Here is a 21,529-nt window from a genome sequence, read left to right as displayed (position 1 = left end):
ATGAGAATTATAGAACAATATATCCGCCCCATTACAAGTGTCCACCTGCCTGCAAGTTTGGCAAGCCTCGCTATCCTAGGATCATAGGATGAACCCCGGCGAGTTATAACAGTGTAGACCATGTGCCCTCCAACCCTCCCGAACAAGAAAAGGAATGAAGGGCCGAAACCCAATGCGACAGAGATATTATGGAGAATTGCAAGATCCGTATTCAGAACAAAGGTGTCAACCGTTCAACCTTAGGATAGATGAGCAGGCTGGACAGACACACTTAGGGGGGCAGTAGAATGATCACCTACCGCAGCATAACGCTTTCATCACCTTCTGCACGAAGGTGGGCTGCGGTTCATTATCCGCCTGCTGACCGCCTGGAGCTGGCTGGTTCTTCGCCTGGTTTGCCGGACTGCCGACCCGACCCGGGATGTTTGCGTTCGAGTTTTGGAACTGAGCCACCGTCGACGCCGCTGGTGTCGCGTCGAACCCCCCGCTCTGGCGTTTCGGTGGGATGCCGCCTCTGACGTTTTGCTGCTCGCGCGTCTTCCCGACTCCGGGTTTCGCTGGGGAGGGGGGCGGGGGTTGCGCGGCGTTTAAACGGTCTGCGGTCACCCCGGGTCTTTGACTGCTGTTGCGCATTTGTTGGCCGTGGATGTCCCTGGCAGAAGTGGGGAGGGCTGAGTTGTGGAGAGCCTGTTGAGACGAGTACGGCTTGAATTCCCATCCTCTGCCGTTGTTGAGCTTCATCCAGTCGTACTCTCCGTCCTCGACTTCCCCGGCGTTCTTGAGAGCCTGGGTAAGCAGATCCCGCAGGTAATCGTAGTCGGGAGTGTCTTCGAAACCAAGGTTGCGGACATAGCTCAGATACTTGTTGAATTCTTCTAAACCAGGTTAGTGAGTTCAGTGAGAGAATGATAAAGTGAAGACCGACCTGGGAAACCCTCGCAGAGCTCTTTGATGGCGGTAGTCTGCTTCTTCTCTCCAATCTTCTCGTACTTTTGCTTGTTGGTGGCAGCCTTCAGGCCCTGCCACGGCAGACCACCCCGAAGGAAGTACATAAAAACGTGGCCCAAGGCCTCAAGGTCATCTCGTCGTGACTGCTCGCGTCCCAGGTGGGTGTTGATACTCATGTAACGCGCTGTACCTGACAGCGACTTTCGCTCGCGGTATGGAATGTGTTGCTTGGTTTTCGGGTCTCGATATTGCTTGGCCATACCGAAATCAACGACGTGGATCACGTTAGCGGCCTTGGAGCTCGGGCGACCGATGAGGAAGTTATCGGGCTTAATATCACGGTAGATCAAGTTCTTTTCGTGGATTGTTTGAACGCGAGAGAGCTAGACGGTCAGACGATAGTTTGAAACAGGGAAATTCGAAACTCACCATCTGCTTGGCGACCATAACGACGGTCTTTACGGAGAACCGTCGGTTGCAGTGATCGAACAAGTCCTCAAGACTAGGACCGAGAAGGTCAATCACCAGGATATTGTGCAGACCTTCCTGACCAAAGTAGTAGACATTGGGGATACCAGCTAATCAAGTCAGTTAATCGATGCTTCTTCGGACTGCAGCTGTGTGGATTCAAACTTACGGCATCCAACCAAGATCTTGTAGGTCCGATACTCGTCTCGTAGCTGAGGAGCATCGCTTTTCCGGGGCTCGAACTTAATGGCAACATGCTGGTTGTTCAGGAGATTTGTGCCCTCGAAAATTACACCAAAAGACCCTTCACCAATTTTCTTTCCTACTCTGTAGTGGACACCCACCACGTTGGACGATGAGGAAGCCATGTCTGCGCGGGCGATGCGAGTCTGGAAACCTTAACGACGAACGAACGTGCGGGAGACTCGACGGGCGGCAAACACGTGAAGGCTATTTGGTTAGCAAACGACAAACAAAACTCCCCGGGCTCGCAGGTGACCAGGATGGGATAACGGTTGGGGTAAATCGCTTACAGAGACGTCCGAGATGTGCTAAGCTATACCATTCATGCAATAACCCAAAGTGTAGAAGGTATAGGACAGATTCGATGACACCGAACGCGGAGGACTGGTAATCGCGAGGATATCTCCGGGAAACGAAGTCGAAGAGAAGCGGAGCGATAGAATGGTAGCGGATGAGGAGGTGGAAGCTATTGAGGTGTCTTCAAGGTCAAAGTGAGGAGGTCTCGATTCAGGGTGCGGAAGTCGTGTCGAAGTCGAAGTTGAGAGCAATTGCACGATACGGCGAGAGACTCAAGATCAGAAAGCACGGACTCGAAAAGCAGGAAGCCCCAGGAATCAGCACCAACTGCGCGGCAGTCTGAAGAACTGCGGCCAGCAGCGGTTGAATGGAGATCTCGAAGGCGGATAGGGAGAGATGGAGGTGAAAGGAAGAGAGGAAGAAGCAGGAAGGAGGTCGATGCAGATCGACGGAGGACGGTGAGTGGGTAAGGGGAGGGACGCCTCAGACGACCGATGCAGGAAAAGGAAAACGAGGCGGAGAAAGACTGAAGAGCAGAGAGTCCGTGAGGGAGAACGGACAAGGGTCAAGAGCGAGACGAAGAGGCGAGAGACTCCAAAGAGGCGAGGAGATGGCCGACCAGCACCAGTCTGGGAGTGGTAAGGGCGAGACGCCAGTACCCGATCGGCCTGGGGCGTGGTATGGTAACTTTGGTATCAGGTATCGACCATCCAGACAGACTCAATCTAATCAATTTAGATACATTGCATCGAACGACTATTGATTTGTATATTGCAAGGCTATATTACAAAAATATTCCCGTCCTCACCAGAGCTGTACATAGGTGTAACACAATTCGCTCCTCCAGCACAGCCAGCCGGGCGTAGACAACAGGCGGTGTTGAGTTGGACGTGAAGCTTCCTCCAGTTAGTGCCGGCGACTGGCGATCTTGGCAATAAGCTCTTGTCAGAATCAATCGGCTGCCTGGCGGGTGATCATTCAGTTAGATACTCTTACTATCATCTTGTGCAAGGGACTGCTGTTACTGTGGTGACCTGCCTACAAAATTGGATTGCCTCTGGAATGCTTCATCTCACAGACCCAATCTTAAAGACATCACCGGCAATAGGCCAGGGAGTGAGATTTTCTTTTCTGGGCTCGAGGTACGGAGAAGGCTACCCCTGATCAGTCTAGATCTCCATTACTCGGCGATACCGCTACGGCGCGTATCTAGAGTGATTTCACTGGTAAGTTATGGTAAAGTTCTTACGCGGTGACTGGGCTCTGGCCGTTAACATCATGGGCAAGCATTCTCCATAGTTAATCTTGATTCCGGCGCCTTGATTTAGGTACCCTTCCCTTGATCTGAGATTTCTTCCTTCATTATGTCATGATAATTTTATTGTTGATTTTTTTGAACCTTAACCCAGGGTCCAGGCACATTCTAAGATTAGATGACAGGCGTACCGTGCCTGCTGCTGATTCTCGCTGATAATTCTCCTTGTGTTGCATACGCTTACATACATACATACATCATCCCCATCCCCCTACATAAAGAGGTCCTCTCCGCAGGGCTTTATCTGAGTTCTGACACGTCTTCAAATGACCCACTGCCAACTGACGCCCAATTGATTCTTGTATCTTGGTTTTGTATTTTTGCCTTCAGGTGCTAACGGTAGTGAATGCAGATGGAGAAGAGATGTCATAACTGTGGCTCCTGTGCCGTGGACGGGTCAAAGACCGTTGTCTAGGTCCCTGAAGGTGGACTACGTGGGTACTGCTCATTGCCCAGAGATATCGACGGATTGGTTATGCATGACACGGCCAACGGTCGATTTGACATGTGTAACAGGCTGATACGAACACCCTACGGCCTGTTTGAAGCTTATCAGCGCCAGCAGGGTAGACTCTAACGTCTATACAACATGATGAAAGCTAGCTAGCTGGTTCAAATTCCTCACTCGTATTTGGTACACGTACAATATCGTCTACACCAAGAGTTACAGCTCATTCTCTGGGACATCCTCCGCTTCGCTCCCGAGCTCGTCCACCACCAGGTTCCCGTCCGCGTCGGCATCCGCGTCGTCGTCGTCTGACTCTTCCTCGCTGCTGGAGCCGCTTCCCTCGCTTTCGCCATCGCTGCCAGGATCGTAGTCCTCTTCTTCCTCATCTTCTTGGTCTTCTAGCTCGCGCTGTGCCTTTTGCAGCTCACTTTCCTCGACTTCTGCGGCGTCGACCTCGGCATTTTCTTCTGTCTTTGCACCATTAATATTGTAGCGTTTCGCGCGTCGAGCTTCGGCGAGACTGGCGTCCTGTAGACCGTGCGTTTTAATGTATGTATCGATACCGGAGAAATCGGCCTGGTCGATCATGGAGAATTCGAACTCTTGCGTCTCGTCGCTGCCGTTTGCGCGGGCGACTACGTTTAGGTTGAAAGTGCGTTGGAGGACGGAGGTATAAGAGATTGAATCGACGTTCTCGAAGGCGAAGAAAAGTAGAGGTTTCTTGAATCCAAAAATTATCCCGGTAGATAGGAGGAAGAGATATCCTAGCAAGAACCAAGTCAGCTCGTGGCCATTTAGCCGGAGTCCGCAGGGGTGAACATACCTTCTTTGCTACCGCGGAATGCCTTGACGTGATATGCCTTTTCTCCCTTGCGATGCGCTTCGGGTATGGCGCTGGCAAACTCTTGCGCATCCGGACGTACGACGCAAGTATGCGACAGGTTCTCATTGAGTATCCGGCGCACCAGATTCTCAGCCGTCTCGCCATCCGCAATCCCGATCTGCTGTCCCTGTCCCGAGAAGGCGGACTTCGCAGGCCCATCGTTAACCGTCCATACTATTGTCTCGGGGGCCGGCTCGCCCTCCGGAGGAGGGTTAATCCCATCGGCATACTGGGGGATGACGCAGAAGTTGAATTGTCGCTGGTTCTTCTCCGGGACGGGAAGGCACAAAACATGCTCTGCGGAGAATATCCATTAGCAACCCAAATAAGCCAGAAAATTCCAATCCGCTAAATAACATACGAATCCTATCCAGCGGAACACCAAATTCCACGTCCTTCGACGCCTGATTTCTAGCCCGTAGGTATTTATTCCCTGCCGTAACCTCCAGCGTCAACTTCTTCCTCTGCGGAATCGCAAACGATACATCCTGCATGTAGAACTGTAGCGCCTTGTGCGTTTTCAAATCGGCCAGCGATTGAGCACCCCCGGCGCTTGTTGCAGTTCCGTTGTCAGCTCCAGTCCCATTCTCGATCTTGCGTTTCTTCGCGACGGGTTCGTCGTGGACGACTTGGACGGGCTGGACGGGGTTCACGTCTCTTGTACGTAGGCTAGAGGCATATCGAGCAATGTCTTCGAAGAGAGGGATGTGATGAGGGGTTGATCCTGGGGACGATGCAACGGGTTAGTATTAATTTTGGGTACGATACAGGTTCGTAGGAATGCGCACCGATCGCATCGTAGACGCGTTTCTTCAGCGCGGGCTCAGCGCCAAAGGCATCCTCAATCGCTGGAATTGGGGGCTGTGATTGTGCTGGGGGTTGTGGTTGTGTCCGGGGCGCGGAGTTTATCGTGGCGAAAGTCATGTTGGTGGATGGCGCTCTAAAAGGAGGTAGAGCGCCGAATGAAGATAATAATGTATCAACGTAGTCTATATGGGAAAAAACTGGAAGTCAAAAAATGAGATGGAGTAGAGGATGACGACGCGGATAAGATGAAAGAAGGGACAGCCAGCTCGTAGGTAGCTGTGGCCCGTCCTGCATGTGCTTGGGAGTAATGAGACCAGTTAATTCGCCCAATAAATGGACCCTGAGAGGTTATTCTGTTTGATTGCTTGAATCATTTCTGAGCAGAAACGCGATCTACTATTATTGCCCCAGAAACCTTGCCGCTTTAACAACATTTCTTGACTTCCACTATCTACAACCCATAAGAGTAACGAAGTTGATACATTTTCCTGGGGACCCCGACAAAGTCTGCATCTTGGAGCTTCTGTTCTCTCAACATATCTCCCGCTGTCCACGATTCAGATCTTTAACCTGATATATACAATAAGAAAATCACGGACAACGAGAGACCACAATCGCAGTTCTAGATCTATAAAAACAATGGAAAAGACAGATGCATTGCTACAAGTACCACACAGTGTTCGCCCAGGACCAGCCTCGAGAGAACTGTGTGCACAAGAATCCGTCGACAAATATGCAAAGCGTCGCAGATGACGAGAAAGAAGATATTGCCAGCAACAAAACAAGGAGAGTGGGCATGTACCCATGCAGAAGCGCAGATTGATACATCCAATCCGACAATAGTGTACAAAAAGGAAACAGAGGGTATATGAGGAAGGTGGCCATCTGCTGGACCAAGTCAAGAATAAAGAAATCAAAGTCGAATGGGCGGCACAAATGCCAAAAGTGTGAGAAAAAGCCAAGCCCATCATTGAGTGCGCAAATTCATGGATGCAAAAGAAAACAGCCGCAAAAGGGGTATATAAGTGCAAAAAGAATGGCTAATAATACCAACAAAGCAGTTGGGACAGATGACATCTATTTCGCAGTCGCAGTTTCGTCAGCAGCGGAACCCAAGCTGCGTTTCCCGGATATCAATGATTTTGGAGAGGCGTTCAAAGCAGTCTTGTCAGAGAACCCCGATCCGACTATGGGGTCCATAGAGGCTGCCCTCAGCGAGGAGGAACGCGGAGGCCGGAGGGGACTAGAGTCGAGATCAGGAGCAGGCTCAAGAACAGGCTGGCTGCGCCCAGAAAGACTGTCAGGATCTGGATGTTCGCAGCTGCCCACGCCAACGGGAGAAGCGGGCTCTTCCTCGGTCCCAGTAAATTGATCCACTTCCTCGTACTCGTCTTCAGCGTCCTCTTCTTCCAGGATGATTTGGCTCTTGCGCGTCGCGGGTCGGGCTGCTTTGAGGGGAGGACCGACGGCCTCCCCGTTGGGGTACTCGGTTGCGGTCATCCCGCCGGAAGCCATAAGGTTGGCCGTGTGAACCATTGGCCCCTTGAACGTAGTCCGTTTCCGTCGCGCAAAGACAAGGCCGGATGACGGAGAGTACAGCATGGGCGCAGGAGCTGCTTCGTTGAACGACGAAGAGCCTACACTTTCAGTATCATCGAGGTCTCGGAACCCGTTATTTGTGTTTCGCACCAAACGGATGTTGGAGGGAAAGCGGGCAGATGCACCTGGAGTCGTCGGGAGCACTTTGACAGAGGTATGCGGGGACTTTGACACGCGAGCGGTGGGAGTCGAGGCGGAGCCAATGCTGTTGGAGGATATAGACGAAGCCTTTGACCGGGAGTGGCCGTGATGAATACTGCGAATGGACGAGACGGATGAAGAAGTCGACTTGCGGCCCCGTAGGCCGACTGAAGATCGTCGGTATGAGCCTCTAGGAGTAATTGGAGACGGTGACAACGAGTTTCGGTGGCTCGCACTGGTACTTAATGGTCGTGGTTGCCGAGGGTAAGAATGGCGACGGTGGGGATAAGATGTGTTACTTGGTGCCAGGCTGCTCGCATTGGATGCACGTTTTATCTGAGTTGGCGTTGCTAGATCAGCTGGCTGGGAAGTAGTTGAAGTGGTTAAAACGGTCTTTTTCGTCCCCTCTTGACCTTTGGCGGGACTCAGCTTCTCCGACAGAAACTTGCGAGATGACGCCCCTCCTTTAGGGTGAGGTGACTTGGCCCGCTTCGCAGATTCCACGAACCAATGCTTTATCGACGCTAGTTGGCTGATAATTGGATACTGGCGACGACCCGTACGGCGACTGAAGATTCCGCCATGCTGTGCCAATTCCGGTTGAGAAGCGCTTACATGCAAAGTGCTGGGGCGTGACCGCCTTCGGTCCTTGGGAGGAGGCGCTGGAGGAAGACGACGGGTGGAGCTGTGGGAGCGGATTGAATCTTTGTCGACGGGAGGTGGAGGTGTTGTGAGCGGAGGAGTCTGTAGAGGCGGCTCTGGGAGCATCGGCAACTCAGGAACGGCGAGCTGCGAGGGCAAGCTCCGGCGATCCCTCCGTCCACGCTCATGGACTGGAGCAGTAGAATGACCCTCTTCGTCCACTTCGACTAGAGCAGCCGATATCTTCTCTAGACGACTGCTCGCTGCGCTTAGACGGCGGATGTTCTTTGCTTCTGCATCTCGTTCCCTTCGTTTCCTTTCTCGCTTGGCTTCTTTCCGCTGCTCTTTCTCAATCAGAAGATTCCACCAACCGGCCAGAGCGTCGCAGCGCTGAGCAAGGACACTATCCACAACCTCGTCGACATTAATTCCTGCACTTTTCATCCGCTGTAGGGTGGTCTTTTCCAAAGGTGTCGAGAAAGGCGGTGGACGAGGAAGCTTCAGGATCGCTAATTGCTCAGAGGCATGCTCGGATAGAAATGGATGGCCGAGAACATCATTCAAACTCGGCCGGAGAAGAGGTCGTTTTGATAGAAGCAAATTGATCAGAGCTTTGGCGTCGTCGGGAAACTTGTCATTATAGTTGGGCTCCTCGCTCAGAATCCGCGCTTTGGTGACCTGGTCATCGTCGTCATCGAACGGAAGCTCTCCCGCAATGAGCGCATAAAGAATGATCCCCAAGCTCCAGACATCCACCTTTTCTCCGGCATATTTCTCGGCCTTGAGCATTTCGGGAGCGCTGTAGCATACGGTGCCGCAGAAAGTCTGAAGATAGCTCGATTTGCCCTCGTATTCCCTGGTGAAACCAAAATCGCAAAGCTTCACATTCCCGTGCTTGTCTAGTAGAATATTCTCTAGCTTGAGGTCGCGGTGAACGCATGATTTGCTGTGGACGTATGATACAGCACCGACAAGCTGGGTGAAAATCTTCTTAACCTTGTCGATCGGTAGCGGGCCATTGTTAAGGAGGTAGTTGTACAGTTCGTCACCTAGCGAGTGTTAGACGGCTTGACCAGCTACAAAGAATGTGGGTCATACCAGGGCAGAATTCGAGAACCAGCCAAACAAGCTTCTCAGTCACAATCACTTCATAAAGACGCGCGATATGGGGGTGGAGGAATTGGCGATGATGATGAATCTCTCGTGCCAGGTTCGTATCCTCCTTGTCCGATGATTTGAGCACGACCTACACTTGATCAGCAAACCTTCAACAGGTTGACTGAATGTAGCTTACCTTCGAGTGGTTGGTAAGTTTATGTGAAGCGAGATAGACTTTGCCAAAGGAGCCCTTTCCGATCAATCGGCCTAGTGTATAATTTCCAACATGTCGGAGATCTTTCGATGAGAACTCCCTAAGTAGTGGCGAGGATGGTCAGACACTATCTTGCAAAGGCGGCGCAGGGATAGATGGAGTGGTGCCCTTACTTGAGTAGTTCATTGTAAGACTGGGCAAGCTTTTCCTTCTGCTTCTGGGCTTGAACCTCCGCTCTCGTCCTGGGAGGCGGCATGTGGTTCGAGAACTCCGCCTACCCTGAGGAAGTCCGCGGAGTGGGATATGTCTATTGTTTGTGACAGTAACGTCTCGTCGGTCGACTCCGATTGCCGTGAGGTTGCCATTCAACAGCGGAGAAAGGGATACGAATGGAAAACGCGCTATAGCGGGCAAGAGGTTCTTCGGAGGGGATGAGGGAGGGTCAAACGGGGGTTGGGTGCTTTGAAACGGTGAAGGAGGCGGTCGAATGATCGAGTAACGCGGAAGGGAAAGACTGAAGCCCCATCAGCGGGACAAGGTCAATGAAGTGATTTCGGCCGCGTTTCAATCCGGACAGAAATGTGACGGAAAATGAGGTTGGAGTTGTCGGCGCTGGCTGACTTTTTTTTGCGGAGCCCGTGGAATGGGGAACAAGTAACAACAGGTCCCAGGATCAGGAACCTGCGCGGGTGGCGGGAGGCGAGAGGCACGGATGATGTAACTCGACAGGCCCAGCACAGGGAATATATTAAGAAGCATACATTAAAAAGGCCCGATGGATGAAGCGAAGGTAAGGAGAGACAAATAATGAAGAAAGATGGTCCAAACCTCCGAGCGGACTGAGGGGAAGAAGATGAACGGACCTCAAGAGCCTGAGCTGCTCACTAACGTTTAATGACGGCAACGACATCAACAAAGGTTGTCCTAATTAAACCATTATTTTCTAGATTGGTGGAAACGTGGGCTGTGGCCCGTTTCTGTCATCGTTTGATTAAGTTTACGATCTATGAGCTACTATGGGAAAGCGGCTGGGATCTTCTTGTCGGAGCTCTGAAGCAGCAAGGAGCTCATCTGCGATTGAGTTCTGGACATTTTATTCCGCTGAAACAACACCTTCAATACCAGCAACAATACCTTTCAGCGACAGAGGTGATGAGCGCACTGTACCTCGTCCTTCCCGTGGTGGGTTCAACCCCTGAGTTGAAGGCGTGCAAGTGCTTCAGATTTAGCAGCGGGCGTTGATGACATATCTCGCTAGTCCTCACTAGTCTGCCGCCGGTGGACGGGTGGACAGGTTTTCATGATAGCAGGCTTTCTTTGAGTGTCCCAGCGCCGGGCTTGAACTTGATTGGTTTGCTGACTGATCGTATGGGATGACCATTGCATCACAGCTCAGGGAGTCAGGATAGACTACGCAGACAGCCGATGTGGAGGTCGAAGTCTTGGATCCTTGGGGAATCTGGGACAGGAGTCGATCCATTTCCTTCTCGAATACACCTCGAAGACTACCACCAGTCGCCAATTGGGTGCTTCACTCAATTTTTGACCGTGTATTTTCCATATTTAGGCGAAGAAGTCTTCGAAGTATAGCGTATCCTTCGGCGTCGTTGGAGCTTCAACTCATTGTGCCTCCTACCACCACGGCAAACTGTGCAAATGTTGGAGCGTTCGATGCGTAGCACAAAGCGCAGGGTCAATGGCGTCCAATCCCGGTTCGCCTTGAATGGCGAGTGAAACCATGCCAAAGTACGAGTGTAGGAGATCTGCGCAGAAGCTGTCAGAGGCCATCCAAGAACAGGACGATTGAAAGCCCACCTGGTAGTTCTCCCACGCCCTTTCCGAACCCTCCAACAAAATGTTGTGTCTTTTGTAGCAAGTATCGTCGATTTCGCTCTGCGTCGACCATTGATAGTTTGCCCAACATCTGCAAGTTGGCGTTAGCTGAGTCTGATTGTGATAAAGTCTTCGCGGGCCTTACATCTAGAGTTGCGCCGTTCCAGAATGAATAGCAAGTGTCCGCGTATTTATTGCAGCGTCCATTGAAGCCTGCCCATTGTAAAGACTCTTCGCTAGGTGGTTGTGTAGCAGGGAGTGCGTCGATGCCCTCATCTAGACTGAGTTTGTCTACAGCCTTCGCTAGATTTTGAGCATCGTTCTCGTTTGGGACGCCTGCAGCCTCGTCTTCTTCGTCGTCGCCTAGTTCATGGGTTTGCCTGGCTACGAGCCAGCGAACAAGCGCCTCAAACTGCGGTGAGCCGGGCGAGATGAGCGGCGCTCGCGTTGAGCCGTTGGATAGGCGGTCCAGAAACGTTAAGGTGTTGATCGCGCAATATGTATGCCCGGCTGGAAGTGTCCAATCAGTCAGCAGTTCGCTGCAAGAGTCGGGTTTGAACGTACAGTGTGCTTCGCAGTAGGGACCCTCTGCCATACCACCGTCGTATGCCTGCATAGACTCAGTAAACAATCCGTCGTAGAGAGCGAGAGATCGTACCTGACACAACTCAATGAAGGACACCAGCTTATCCACATCTATATCCTCCACACCAACAACAAGACCGGCGCCCCTCTTCCCCCTAAGTATATACCGAGTGCCAGCGGCAAAGCAACAGAATCTCAAATCTCCACCACCTTCAATCTGCCCTCCAGGCCCGAGGACTTCCCCGAAGCTCCCATCCGGCCGCTGCATCTTTGGCAACCAAGCTAAACACTCGGTCCGCTTCACCCTCGACAAATCATCACCTAGCATCAGGAGAATGACCAGCGCAAAGAACGTTGACGGCACATTAGCTGGATCCCAGGCTTCATTGTCCCGCGTCCGCCTTCCAAGCCCGAAGTCTGTGCCTGTGAACCCTCTGAACCCGCCGGAGGGGACCTGGCAGTGGTATATCCATTCGATGTAGCCTTGTCTTTCTTCGGGGGTCGTTTTGTCTTGCAGGGCGCCGAGGAGGTCAAGACCGGCAACGGTGAAGAAGGCGAGGAGAATGCGGTTGGAATCGTTGGATGTGTATAGACCTGGGAGGAATGTCTTGAGGCAGCGTAGAAAATACGTGATATGGCGTTCTTTTGTAAACACGGCTTCTGTCATGATGCTCGGATGCCTTGTGGAAAGAAATACGCCTGAGATGATAGATCGCAGGTAGACAAGCTTTCTATGAATGACTTGCAGTCTCTAATATGATTTTATAGTCTTTTCTGTCGTGCCTCTTCGCGGATGTTGAGATTGGAGAAGCTGACCCCACGTTGCATATCTCCGACGGAGACCAAAAAAGGCACCGACGGCCTCCGAGAGCTCCAGCTTCATCCCCTTGTAACAATCACGACCAACCTCCAATCAACTTGACATTTTATCACCTGCTCAATCGTTCTCTACAATAGTCGCCCACAATGGGCTTCCTCTCCTCCAAAACCCTGATTAAGGGTCACGCGCTCTTCCTCTTTACCCTCGCCGTCTACCTCACCAAATCCCCCGAGATCATCACCGAAAGCGATATCGTCTTCGTCTTTGGTGAATTCCTACGAGTCGTATGACCCCTACCACTTTCTATTAGAAGATAGACCACTAAATTGAACTTTTACAGGACTCAACGGCAGCCCACTCCTTCTCCCGCCCTCAATCCCCCTTCGCAATGTGCGGCATCCTCCTCGTCGCCGACGCCTTAATAGACCTAATCCTCGTCACCAAAATCCCACATATAAACGAGATCCTGGCGATGGCCGAAGCCGCACGCTCCGAGGCCCCCTCAGCCGTGAACGGGCTCGCGCGCATGCGCACGAACCCCTTTATTGCGCGTCTTGCGACGCTATACTCGGAGATCTGGACGCTGCTTTCGGTGGCTAGGTTCTGCTTGTTTTTTGCGGTTTCGTTCTTTATTTATCAGAGTAAGCCGGATGCTTGGGGGGAACGGGGTGTCGGAGATGGGTCTTTTGCGGAGGATGGGGAGGTTTCGGGGTTGGAGCATTTGAAGAATAGAGTTGTTTTTACGTATGGGTTTATGGAGATGATGTTCTGGTTTTGGGTATGTTTCTCTCTCCTTTTGGTAGCTGGATCAATTGCTAACGGTCTTTCATTCAGATCTTCATTACCCTGCGTGAAGAGAGACAGGAGGTCGCGACACGATTCGCTGAGAGAGAACGCGATTCATAGACTATATGCCTCCTCCACAAGTCCTCACATAGGTCAATACTTCTACAAATATAGAGGGATATATATGAAACTCATCAATTCGAGTCACATTGCCTCCTTACATTACAACGCCTCTTCTTGCCTTTGGCAGAAGTAGAGCTAATAGATACAGTGCAGTACATCATCTCTTGCAGAGATTCGTCGCCCGACATGGCAGCTTGATGATCGGCAGGTCTCGCTCACAAACAAATGGTGTTCACATCATAAATGCAACGCCAGCAACCATACCAGCTAGAATACCGACCTCCTGACCGCGAAGGTGAACTGCGCCGTCAGTTTCCTCAGGTTCAGCCGGGGTCTCAGTCGAGGTTGGAGTCTCCGTCTCCTGAGTAGCATGGGTATGGGTCGGGGTCTCAGTGGTGGTGGTCTCGGCTCCGGTGGAGGTTACATCATTTTCAGAGATGGTAGTCGCGGTGGATGTGGTCTCAGAGGTGGCAGTAGTGGTCTCGTCACCGCTGGCGGTAGTAGTGTTGGTCGAGTCGCCAGCACAGGTGGCAGTCTGAGGAAGATCAGTGACTCCGGCACCACCGCAGATACCGTTGGCGAATTCGAGAGCCGCTGTAGGAATCATTCAGTCAGCTAAAATCCGTGAACAGAGGTACATCTCTCGCTATAGCTGAGGGTTAGATTGCTTAAAGAGGGCAAGTGGACATACCATCTTGGTCGGGCTTCTCGCAAGCAGTGGAGACACAGCAGGCCATGTCCTCGATGAAACTTCTCGAGGCACATATACACTCAACGTTGATGCCGTTGCATTCAGCGGGGATGGATCCAAAGGCACAGTCCTCCTGTTGTCTTATCAATACTTCATGGTCTCTTGGTTTGTTGGAGGTCGAGCTTGCTGTGAGCTAGGAAAAGATTGAGAGTAACTTACGGCACAGTCTGGAAGGCCAGCCATGCCCTGAGCAGCGGCAGAGCTCAGGCAAGCAGCCAGAGACAGAGCAAGGGACTGAAGCTTCATGGTTGCTAGATCGAGAGGAATTGAACTGGAGGAATGGTTTAAGAGGATGTTCAACAAGTCTTTGGAGATGGATGGTCAATGGAGGGAGGGGAAGTTGAGGGGTAAAAGTGAGTATGTGAGAGGAAGGAAGGGGAAGAAAACAAGGATGGAGAAGAAAACAAGGATGGAGGGAAGAACAGACCTGGGCAGGCCGAATAGGTATCCTTGTTGACTCCCCGTTCGCTCAAGTACTATAAGGTACGGATCAGGAACACAAACAAATAAAGACCTACCTATCTACTTCGACTTACGTACCACACAGGGTACCATCTATTGCAGTTATATGCCCTTGCATGTTACTTACTTTTGCCTGGGTTTCAGGGCACGTCCTCCACGGCATGGGTCACACTACATGTGCATTGATTCGAGGACGAGCGGAAGCACTTGAGTGTTCATCGGCCGGATATAGGCTCGATGGAAGCTATGTGTATGGTAGAGTACTTGCAAAGTAGACGGCGTGTGAACCTTCAAGGGACCTTAAGACGGCTTACCTCCCACCATCCAAGGGCGTGACATTGAAACGTCCACGGCGCAAGTTCATCAACCATAGAAAGTGCGGAGGTAGTCGACAGAGGAAGAAGCACTTAACATGCAACTACAACGCCTAGTGGTTGGAGACAAAAGTATCCAAGTACCGCCAATCAAAGGATCGCGCATGAGGGGGTTAGTGGCTCTTAGCATTGCATAAATATCCAACAAGGTACAGCTGCTGGCATGTGATTAGCGGAATAGCATTCTCCTCTCCGCGTTCGTGCAGCTGCTCCTGAGTCCTTGCAGGCCTTGGCTCGGTAAGAAAGTCAGCTCTTAAAGAGCGAGGGGCGAAGAATGTTTCAAGGGATGGGTTGTACTAGTACTTGATGGCCAATCAACGTACCGCTGGGCTGTAGGTATTTGGCGCTAGAGGGTTGGATATGTACTCTCCAGTAATGAAGTCCTTGAGCAACCCCGGAATAACCGAGTCAGTGATCAGACGTCGAATAGAGAGGAGAGTCCCGTATATAGTAACAGTAGGAATGCTGAAATAGCCAACTGTTAGGTGAGGGTCGCAACTGCTTGTTTGGACAGGGGCTGTCAGAGCCCAGAACATATGCAGACAAATCTCAGAAGAGGCGCCAATGTTGGTATCGGTACTTGCTTGCTCAAAGTACCGCGACCTACATTGCTGGAGTAGGAAGTATTGAGTGTGGTGTCGGCTTAAGTACCAAGCCTTTGGATCACAAGGTCAAGCGCAACGACTTGACCAGGTTCAACTCTCTTCCTTCGCGCTTCCGGCACTCCCGTATCCGCGAGGGACTGTACTGAATGAGGAGCTTATACAACAATCCTTGCATCTTGCTGCGTCATTTCTTCGGTTCGATCTTCCTTTCCTAGCTTTCTTCGTTTCATCCCCCACTTGCTTCAACAGCACAAGCATTGAGGAAAGTCAGCAGCTAACGATTAGGACTGGCTTCTACCACAGCTGATATAAGCGCTCGATCTTTCTGCATCGCCAGGTCAAGTTCATCACAAATCTGCTGATGGTTGAGTCACTGGACCACTCCATACGTCTTCCATCCTATATTTCCTGAGCCAATTCGGACCCGGTCCAAGTCGTCAGAATGGGTCTAGGCATCCTGGATGTGAGGAATAAACAGGTTTCAGGTGAGTCGTTGACGGGTAGAGTGTTTCAAAATCTCCTATTCGGAGCTGACCCGTTGGGTGCTTCGGCCAGGTACTGTCAACATCCTCGAGCAAGAAGAACCCTCCGAAGATCAACCTCCAACGTACTATTCGAATCTGAAGTATGACCGCTCCGGACCGGAACCTATACTTCTTGTCCCGCAGCCAAGCGATGATCCGAATGATCCCCTGGTACGTCTGGAAATTTGCAACTGTTGGCCTATACATTATCACTGACCAAGCTGCCGCACGGTAGAACTGGCCGTTATGGAAGCGCGATTTGACCCTCTTTTCTCTCTCGCTCGTTGCCGTTTTATGCGCGACCACCAGCTCCGTCATGGCTGCAGGAACCGTAGCCCTTTCAGTATACTTCAGGAAAAGCTTCATGCAGATTGCTTTGCTCACTGGATACCACCTCTGCGGAACCGGAGTTGCGGGAATCCTGATTGTACCGACTGCTAGGGTATGGGGCAAACGCCATCTTTTTGTTCTCGGGCATATTCTCATGGTGGTGAGCTGTGCATGGGCCGGTGGTAGCGTGAAAAACTATCAGAGTCTCTTGTGGGCTCGTATTTTCCAGGGCGTTGCTTTGGCACCGTTCGAGGCCCTAACGAATGCTGTTGTTGACGACCTTTTCTATGTGCATCAACGTGGCAAAAGGATGGCTTTGTCAAACGTTGCGGTATTCGGAGCCGCTTTTCTCACCCCAGTTGCAGCAGGAAAAATCACGAAAACGATGGGCTGGGACTGGACGTTTTATTTCATCGCAATCTTTGCAGCGGCAGCTTTGCCCCTCACCATCTTCTTGGTGCCAGAAACAGCATTCAAACGTCGAAACTATCTTGAGCCAAGTGGTGACTCCGTTCAGGATTTACCGGAGAGTGACACCTCTCACGGACGCCAGCACCATGAGAGACTGCAAGAGCCCAAGCAGCTGTCAAGTAGCAATGGGGAGTCCTCGCTTGACATCACTAACGGAGAAGCAAGACAAACGGACATCCCTGCTAAAGTCTCGTACCTCCAGACCTTGAAGCTCTTCAACGGGAGGAAGACGGACGAGCATTGGTGGAAACTCCTTCTGCGTCCATTTCCACTGTTCTTGCACCCGGCAGTTCTCTGGGTAAGGCTCATACGCAATTAAGAAGTTATAGCTGACCAAACAGGCGTGTTTGATTCAAGGAGTCATCATCGGCTGGACAGTCTTTATCGGTGTCACGCTAGCCGCCATCTTTATGAGTGGTCCGCTTTGGTTCGAAGAGGATAAGACCGGGTACATGTACACGGGAGCCTTTATTGGTGCCATGGTGGGACTCGTCCTGTCAGGGCTGCTCTCCGACTTTATGAACCATGTCATGGTCAAACTGAACAAGGGGAAATATGAGCCCGAATTCCGTATCCTTCTCGTGATCTTTCAATTGATCTTCTGCGGGATCGGTATGTACGGCTTTGGGATCACCGCCAACGATGCTGCACATTTCGGCTGGCTACCTCCTGACGTCTTCTTCGGCTGCGTTGTCGTCGGGATGGTGATGGGTGCTGTCGCTAGTGCCTTGTATATCGTTGATGCACACCGTAAGTATTTGAGCCGGGAAAAGAGCCGCCGCTAATGCTCAGAAGGGAACATTGTCATCGAAGCGTTCACATGCATGTTGATATTCAAGAATATCTTCAGCTTCGTGTTAACGTTCTATACCTATGACTGGCTCGTGAAGTCCTATGTCCGCAAGCCATTCATGGCGATCTCGAGCATTCAGGTGGCCATTTGCGTACTAAGTATTCCCATGTGTATGTTTCTAGATCTGAGATTTAGATCGTCGCTAACCCAGTGCTGGACAGATATATTTGGGAAGTGGAACCGGTATTTCTTTTCTCGGTATGACATCCTAAAGCTGCTGAGGTTATGGTAGTATTTATGGCGATGGGTGGATTAGAGAAAACTGGGCGGATTTTTCAAGCTAAATCCTCGTTGATGCTCAAGCACACTAATAAATAATACTAATGATCGTCGAAGATCATCGGAGGATGTTAGAATACTGTTCTTAGCCCTTATAGCCAAAAACTTGAGGAACCAGGAGACGAGATAGAACGAGCGATAGGATTAATTCAATACTCATGCAAAAGCAGTGGTGGACCTAATATCTCAACTAACTAGTCACAGCGCACGAACTACCCGCCTTCTCTGCTAGGCAAAAGATAAGCTTAGATCCCGATCGAACACGTTCATCCCTGGCTCACGACTGGAACACCCAATCTTGCGCATATCATGACGAACTAAACGGCGAGGCTGGCGACGGAAACGGCAGTGAGGAATGCTGGCACTGTCAGGCCACTCCAAAGAACAGCCCGAGATGTCGCACCTGCACAGCCCTGTCGGCTTCATGACATCAAGGATCTGACCGGTTCACGGTGCTGGGCGTGTTGGATTGAGTTCAGCCGCTGATTTGGTGGTCCTTAGCGTGCGTCCCATGATGCCCATGATGCCCATCCGCCGATCGCCGCTCTGCAACTCTGCCAGTCTGGGTCTTCTCTCAGGTAGAGTCTGCCTGCAACCTGCGACTTCCTGAATGAAAGCACTACGTCACCGTTCACCCCCCCCAATCTTGCTTGCTTTGACTTTCTGCCAACCACTTACCTCTCTCACCCCTCCCTTTTATTCCTATCGTCGTCCACTTTCTCGTACTTGCTTCGCTCAGGCATGATTGTCTCACTTGCGACGCCATTCCTTCGTCCTTTCCTACCATGGCAACAGTTGAGCGAACCCCCAGCCAGCAGCGCATCCCGCGCTCCCGCTCCGCCCGGCTAGCGAATCAAGGTACGCAGTTTCCACAGTACTACTGGCCATTCATCAGTCTTCAGTGTAGCTAAGCTATCAATCTAATCAATTGCAGCTGCGACAGCCGCCCTCTATGTCACACATCCTGAGCGGAGCCTTTCCGTTCGCCAACCGTCAGCGGAACCCGATCCAGCTAGTGAGCAATCTACTCTATGTTCTGTCCCGTCCTTAAATATAATTGCGATACTAATACTGCTTCTCCTTCAGCTCTGAGCCAGGCTGGATTCCGCCCAGGACTCAGCAATGCATCGGCTGCAGCTGCCCTGATGGCTCATGCACGAAAGCAGGAACCCGAGCCCGGCCTCCGGCGCGGTGCGTCGGTGTCGCATACCGCCGATCGTCGAAGAGCCGCCTCCCCGATTCACGAAGGATACCCGTATCAAGCTGCGATGTCTGCTATCAAGTACCAAAAGGCGCCGCCGCCGACGACTTTCGCTAGCAGGAAGAGAGCGGAGTCCGCACCCTCCGAAGCCGCGCGCCAAGGTGCGACAGCTAGACTTTCCATGGTCGAGAAGGCGGACGAGCCCTTTGAGGACCTAGACAAATGGATGCAAGCGAGCAGGATACAGAATGCGCATCTCAATCCGAAGCTCTTTACTGCTACGCCGCCTGTTGCTCCTGAGGTGGAAGAACATCGGAGGAAGAGTATACTGGAGGCAGCTTCTATGTCGATGACCAAGGATATGTATGGAGCTATCGAGGCTAAGGATACTGGGCTTCCTACCCGCACTCGCTCGCGGCGGTCGGTTTCCATTTCTAAGCCAGAGTCGCCGACTCTGCAGCGAGCAAGTACATTGGTACTCAGCCAGGCCTTGAACCTGCACGATGTCGCCCAGAAACGTGCTGAGGAAAGATTGGCGGGCCTAGAAGACGAACAAGCTAATTATCGGAATTATTACGGCCTCGAGCCGCAAGATAAACGATCGAGCCTCACCATCCGCAGACGTCGAGGGTCCAACGAAACCGAGCAATTTGACGCCGAACGATCCAAAGAGATTCGAACACAGATGTCAGCATTGCGGTCAAAGCTCAATGCAGTTGATGAGAAAAGGGAAAATGATCGCGCTTCGCTGCTCGAGCTAGCGAGGAAGAATGTCGATGCTGCGATTCGGGACATGGACAAGCAGATTTTGACAGAGGGCCAATCCGTCGCGATGCAGAAATACTTAGACGAAAAGGCAGCAGAGCGTGCGCAGAAGGATCTGAAAGACCTCGATGCGCAGTATATTTTGGCCAATAAAGTTAATATCGGCGGCCGTAAGTACATTGAGATGGCCGACGTAGAGGATCTTGCTCGTGCTCGACTTCAGCCTACTCTAGACGAGATTGACGAGAGGGCTGAATCTTTGAGGGCCCGGGAGCTCGAGGCACGTCTTGATGAGGAGCGGAGACAGCGCCTTACGGGACTCGAGCGTGAGCGCGAAGCTGATATTAAAGCGGAGGAGGAACGGGCAAAGGCAGAGGAGCAACAACAGCAAGGTACGTGCTTATCATCGCTGTGACGGAATGGTCTAACTTTAGCAGAGCTGTTGAAGCAGGAACAGCAACAGGAGCTCAAGTCCAAGGAGGAGAAGGTCTGGTCGTGGAAACGAAAGTCGAGACAGCTGCACCGTACTGAGTCTGGGCCGGACAAGACCCCTACAGAACCCACAATGCAGGGAGCCAATGGAACTGCCGTTGAGGCGCCTGCTGCTGAGCCTACCAATCAAGTGCAGGCCGCGGAAACAGCTTCACAAACCGACAGTGTCGCTAAACGAGAATCGAAGTTCAAGAATTGGTTCAAGGAAAAAATACACCGTCGGCCTGCCGTTCCTGCCCCCAAGGAAACCGATGGAACACAGGAGCAGATGGCTGAGCCATCTGCAGAAGTTATAACCGGTACTGAGGCAGAGGAGACCAGCACAGCAGAGGTCAGGGGAGGAATAGTACACCCAACAACTGGGCCCGAGCCTGAGTCTTCCGAGACCGTTTCACGAGCATCACCACTGAGGTCGCACCCAGTTACAGCCGATGACCTCCACCATCGAGCTGAGAGTGGCTCTACCGCAAACACGGATAAGCCTGAATGGCAGACGCCGAACGAGTACATCACCACGGAGCGCGACTTGAAGGAGATCATTGAAAAAAGTGAAAGCAGGAAACAGCAGCGCGAAAAGGACGACTCTGTCCATAAACTGCCCAGCGAATCAACCGAAAGAGTGAAAGACGAGCCCGAAAGCTCTGCTGACCCCCTACCTGCACCTCCCTCTCTTGGCGATGTCGTCGGTAGACGACGGGCGAGCAGCGGTACAGGTACGGTTCGCGAATCGCGCTTCTCCGAGAACTTATAATAACAATACTTCTGATATCTACTGTATATCTCTGTTTTGAATTGCCATATATCACTCTGTTCCGATTCCGTTTGTCTGAATTTATGTTCTGGTGGAGCCATGTCATTCGTTTAGAACAGGCGCCTGCGTACTTGCAATCTAAGCTCGGGTATACATACAAGAGGATTGGAGAAGATTCATCTGTTGCCATATTCATTACTATTTACTTACCTAGCTATACACGTCTAATGATCAACCTGAATTTCTCGCGAAAATCATGTCTCATTTATGAGTACCCTGCGGCGCATGAAATGGTTGGATGGGAAGATCCATTGTTTGTGAACGGAAGCGCTGCGGCACTGTAGGTTGTGTTGCTGTCAGTCTCGCCCTCCCCTTCATGCAGTCCTGTGTTATAACCATCATCTCCCTCGCCTCTTCCAGT

At 51.6% G+C, this 21,529-nt stretch overlaps 8 protein-coding genes across 8 annotated transcripts; 3 read left to right on the top strand and 5 right to left on the bottom strand.

Annotated features, from left to right (window-relative positions):
* Positions 1-191: 191 nt before the first annotated feature.
* BDV17DRAFT_34816 (casein kinase I) lies at positions 192-2,028 on the bottom strand. Its single transcript, XM_073764387.1, has 4 exons — positions 1,586-2,028; positions 1,378-1,526; positions 926-1,331; positions 192-872 (listed from the first exon to the last, which is right to left on the bottom strand). Exons 1-4 carry the CDS (start codon positions 1,782-1,784, stop codon positions 292-294), a joined length of 1,335 nt encoding a protein of 444 aa, XP_073617460.1. The 5' UTR covers positions 1,785-2,028; the 3' UTR covers positions 192-291.
* A 1,743-nt stretch (positions 2,029-3,771) lies between these two features.
* rtt106 (putative negative regulator of DNA transposition (Rtt106)) lies at positions 3,772-5,757 on the bottom strand. The gene is made up of 4 exons (XM_073764385.1): positions 5,391-5,757; positions 4,964-5,326; positions 4,543-4,899; positions 3,772-4,483 (listed from the first exon to the last, which is right to left on the bottom strand). The coding sequence occupies exons 1-4, from the start codon at positions 5,524-5,526 to the stop codon at positions 3,936-3,938; spliced, it is 1,404 nt and encodes a 467-aa protein (XP_073617459.1). The 5' UTR covers positions 5,527-5,757; the 3' UTR covers positions 3,772-3,935.
* A 7-nt stretch (positions 5,758-5,764) lies between these two features.
* BDV17DRAFT_258146 (non-specific serine/threonine protein kinase) lies at positions 5,765-9,917 on the bottom strand. Its single transcript, XM_073757273.1, has 4 exons — positions 9,277-9,917; positions 9,086-9,203; positions 8,890-9,037; positions 5,765-8,840 (listed from the first exon to the last, which is right to left on the bottom strand). The coding sequence occupies exons 1-4, from the start codon at positions 9,357-9,359 to the stop codon at positions 6,487-6,489; spliced, it is 2,703 nt and encodes a 900-aa protein (XP_073617458.1). The 5' UTR covers positions 9,360-9,917; the 3' UTR covers positions 5,765-6,486.
* Positions 9,918-10,735: 818 nt separating this feature from the next.
* On the bottom strand, positions 10,736-12,188 carry cdc43 (protein geranylgeranyltransferase type I subunit CDC43; the record flags this gene model as incomplete). Its single annotated transcript, XM_073761674.1, has 5 exons — positions 10,736-10,866; positions 10,919-11,027; positions 11,082-11,446; positions 11,501-11,546; positions 11,595-12,188. The coding sequence occupies 5 exons, from the start codon at positions 12,186-12,188 to the stop codon at positions 10,736-10,738; spliced, it is 1,245 nt and encodes a 414-aa protein (XP_073617457.1).
* Positions 12,189-12,428: 240 nt separating this feature from the next.
* Positions 12,429-13,365, top strand: BDV17DRAFT_34689 (uncharacterized protein). Its single transcript, XM_073764382.1, has 3 exons — positions 12,429-12,625; positions 12,682-13,119; positions 13,176-13,365. Exons 1-3 carry the CDS (start codon positions 12,488-12,490, stop codon positions 13,245-13,247), a joined length of 648 nt encoding a protein of 215 aa, XP_073617456.1. The 5' UTR covers positions 12,429-12,487; the 3' UTR covers positions 13,248-13,365.
* A 67-nt stretch (positions 13,366-13,432) lies between these two features.
* BDV17DRAFT_34727 (CFEM domain-containing protein) lies at positions 13,433-14,822 on the bottom strand. The gene is made up of 4 exons (XM_073764384.1): positions 14,520-14,822; positions 14,161-14,272; positions 13,942-14,074; positions 13,433-13,844 (listed from the first exon to the last, which is right to left on the bottom strand). Exons 2-4 carry the CDS (start codon positions 14,245-14,247, stop codon positions 13,483-13,485), a joined length of 582 nt encoding a protein of 193 aa, XP_073617455.1. The 5' UTR covers positions 14,248-14,272; positions 14,520-14,822; the 3' UTR covers positions 13,433-13,482.
* A 753-nt stretch (positions 14,823-15,575) lies between these two features.
* Positions 15,576-18,056, top strand: BDV17DRAFT_34701 (putative MFS transporter). The gene is made up of 7 exons (XM_073764383.1): positions 15,576-15,637; positions 15,746-15,927; positions 15,998-16,137; positions 16,202-17,065; positions 17,109-17,517; positions 17,563-17,730; positions 17,782-18,056. The coding sequence occupies exons 2-7, from the start codon at positions 15,885-15,887 to the stop codon at positions 17,850-17,852; spliced, it is 1,695 nt and encodes a 564-aa protein (XP_073617454.1). The 5' UTR covers positions 15,576-15,637; positions 15,746-15,884; the 3' UTR covers positions 17,853-18,056.
* Positions 18,057-18,265: 209 nt separating this feature from the next.
* BDV17DRAFT_258112 (uncharacterized protein) lies at positions 18,266-21,362 on the top strand. Its single transcript, XM_073757272.1, has 4 exons — positions 18,266-18,757; positions 18,834-18,914; positions 18,986-20,257; positions 20,303-21,362. Exons 1-4 carry the CDS (start codon positions 18,685-18,687, stop codon positions 21,106-21,108), a joined length of 2,232 nt encoding a protein of 743 aa, XP_073617453.1. The 5' UTR covers positions 18,266-18,684; the 3' UTR covers positions 21,109-21,362.
* Positions 21,363-21,529: the final 167 nt, after the last annotated feature.

The sequence above is a fragment of the Aspergillus undulatus genome (assembly GCF_047715775.1).
Source record: "Aspergillus undulatus strain CBS 261.88 unplaced genomic scaffold BDV17scaffold_13, whole genome shotgun sequence".
Lineage (NCBI taxonomy): Eukaryota > Fungi > Ascomycota > Eurotiomycetes > Eurotiales > Aspergillaceae > Aspergillus > Aspergillus undulatus.
Note: the sequence above shows the minus strand (reverse complement) of the source record. Positions and strands in the feature narration are given on the sequence as shown.

Coding starts and splice junctions, on each gene's coding strand:
- BDV17DRAFT_34701 (XM_073764383.1), top strand. CDS start 15,885: ATGGGTCTAGGCATCCTGGATGTGAGGAATAAACAGGTTTCAG. Junction 16,138..16,201: donor ATGATCCGAATGATCCCCTG/GTACGTCTGGAA, acceptor GCCGCACGGTAG/AACTGGCCGTTATGGAAGCG. Junction 17,066..17,108: donor TGCACCCGGCAGTTCTCTGG/GTAAGGCTCATA, acceptor CTGACCAAACAG/GCGTGTTTGATTCAAGGAGT.
- BDV17DRAFT_34689 (XM_073764382.1), top strand. CDS start 12,488: ATGGGCTTCCTCTCCTCCAAAACCCTGATTAAGGGTCACGCGCTCTTC. Junction 12,626..12,681: donor TTGGTGAATTCCTACGAGTC/GTATGACCCCTA, acceptor GAACTTTTACAG/GACTCAACGGCAGCCCACTC. Junction 13,120..13,175: donor AGATGATGTTCTGGTTTTGG/GTATGTTTCTCT, acceptor TCTTTCATTCAG/ATCTTCATTACCCTGCGTGA.
- rtt106 (XM_073764385.1), bottom strand. CDS start 5,526: ATGACTTTCGCCACGATAAACTCCGCGCCCCGGACACAACCACAACCC. Junction 5,327..5,390: donor ACGCGTCTACGATGCGATCG/GTGCGCATTCCT, acceptor CATCGTCCCCAG/GATCAACCCCTCATCACATC. Junction 4,484..4,542: donor ATTCCGCGGTAGCAAAGAAG/GTATGTTCACCC, acceptor GGTTCTTGCTAG/GATATCTCTTCCTCCTATCT.
- BDV17DRAFT_34816 (XM_073764387.1), bottom strand. CDS start 1,784: ATGGCTTCCTCATCGTCCAACGTGGTGGGTGTCCACTACAGAGTAGGA. Junction 1,527..1,585: donor CAAGATCTTGGTTGGATGCC/GTAAGTTTGAAT, acceptor TGACTTGATTAG/CTGGTATCCCCAATGTCTAC. Junction 1,332..1,377: donor TTATGGTCGCCAAGCAGATG/GTGAGTTTCGAA, acceptor CTGACCGTCTAG/CTCTCTCGCGTTCAAACAAT.
- BDV17DRAFT_34727 (XM_073764384.1), bottom strand. CDS start 14,247: ATGAAGCTTCAGTCCCTTGCTCTGTCTCTGGCTGCTTGCCTGAGCTCT. Junction 14,075..14,160: donor CTGGCCTTCCAGACTGTGCC/GTAAGTTACTCT, acceptor ATAAGACAACAG/GAGGACTGTGCCTTTGGATC. Junction 13,845..13,941: donor CGAGAAGCCCGACCAAGATG/GTATGTCCACTT, acceptor TGATTCCTACAG/CGGCTCTCGAATTCGCCAAC.
- BDV17DRAFT_258146 (XM_073757273.1), bottom strand. CDS start 9,359: ATGCCGCCTCCCAGGACGAGAGCGGAGGTTCAAGCCCAGAAGCAGAAG. Junction 9,204..9,276: donor TCTTACAATGAACTACTCAA/GTAAGGGCACCA, acceptor GCCACTACTTAG/GGAGTTCTCATCGAAAGATC. Junction 8,841..8,889: donor GGTTCTCGAATTCTGCCCTG/GTATGACCCACA, acceptor AACACTCGCTAG/GTGACGAACTGTACAACTAC.
- BDV17DRAFT_258112 (XM_073757272.1), top strand. CDS start 18,685: ATGGCAACAGTTGAGCGAACCCCCAGCCAGCAGCGCATCCCGCGCTCC. Junction 18,915..18,985: donor AGCGGAACCCGATCCAGCTA/GTGAGCAATCTA, acceptor CTTCTCCTTCAG/CTCTGAGCCAGGCTGGATTC. Junction 20,258..20,302: donor AGAGGAGCAACAACAGCAAG/GTACGTGCTTAT, acceptor TAACTTTAGCAG/AGCTGTTGAAGCAGGAACAG.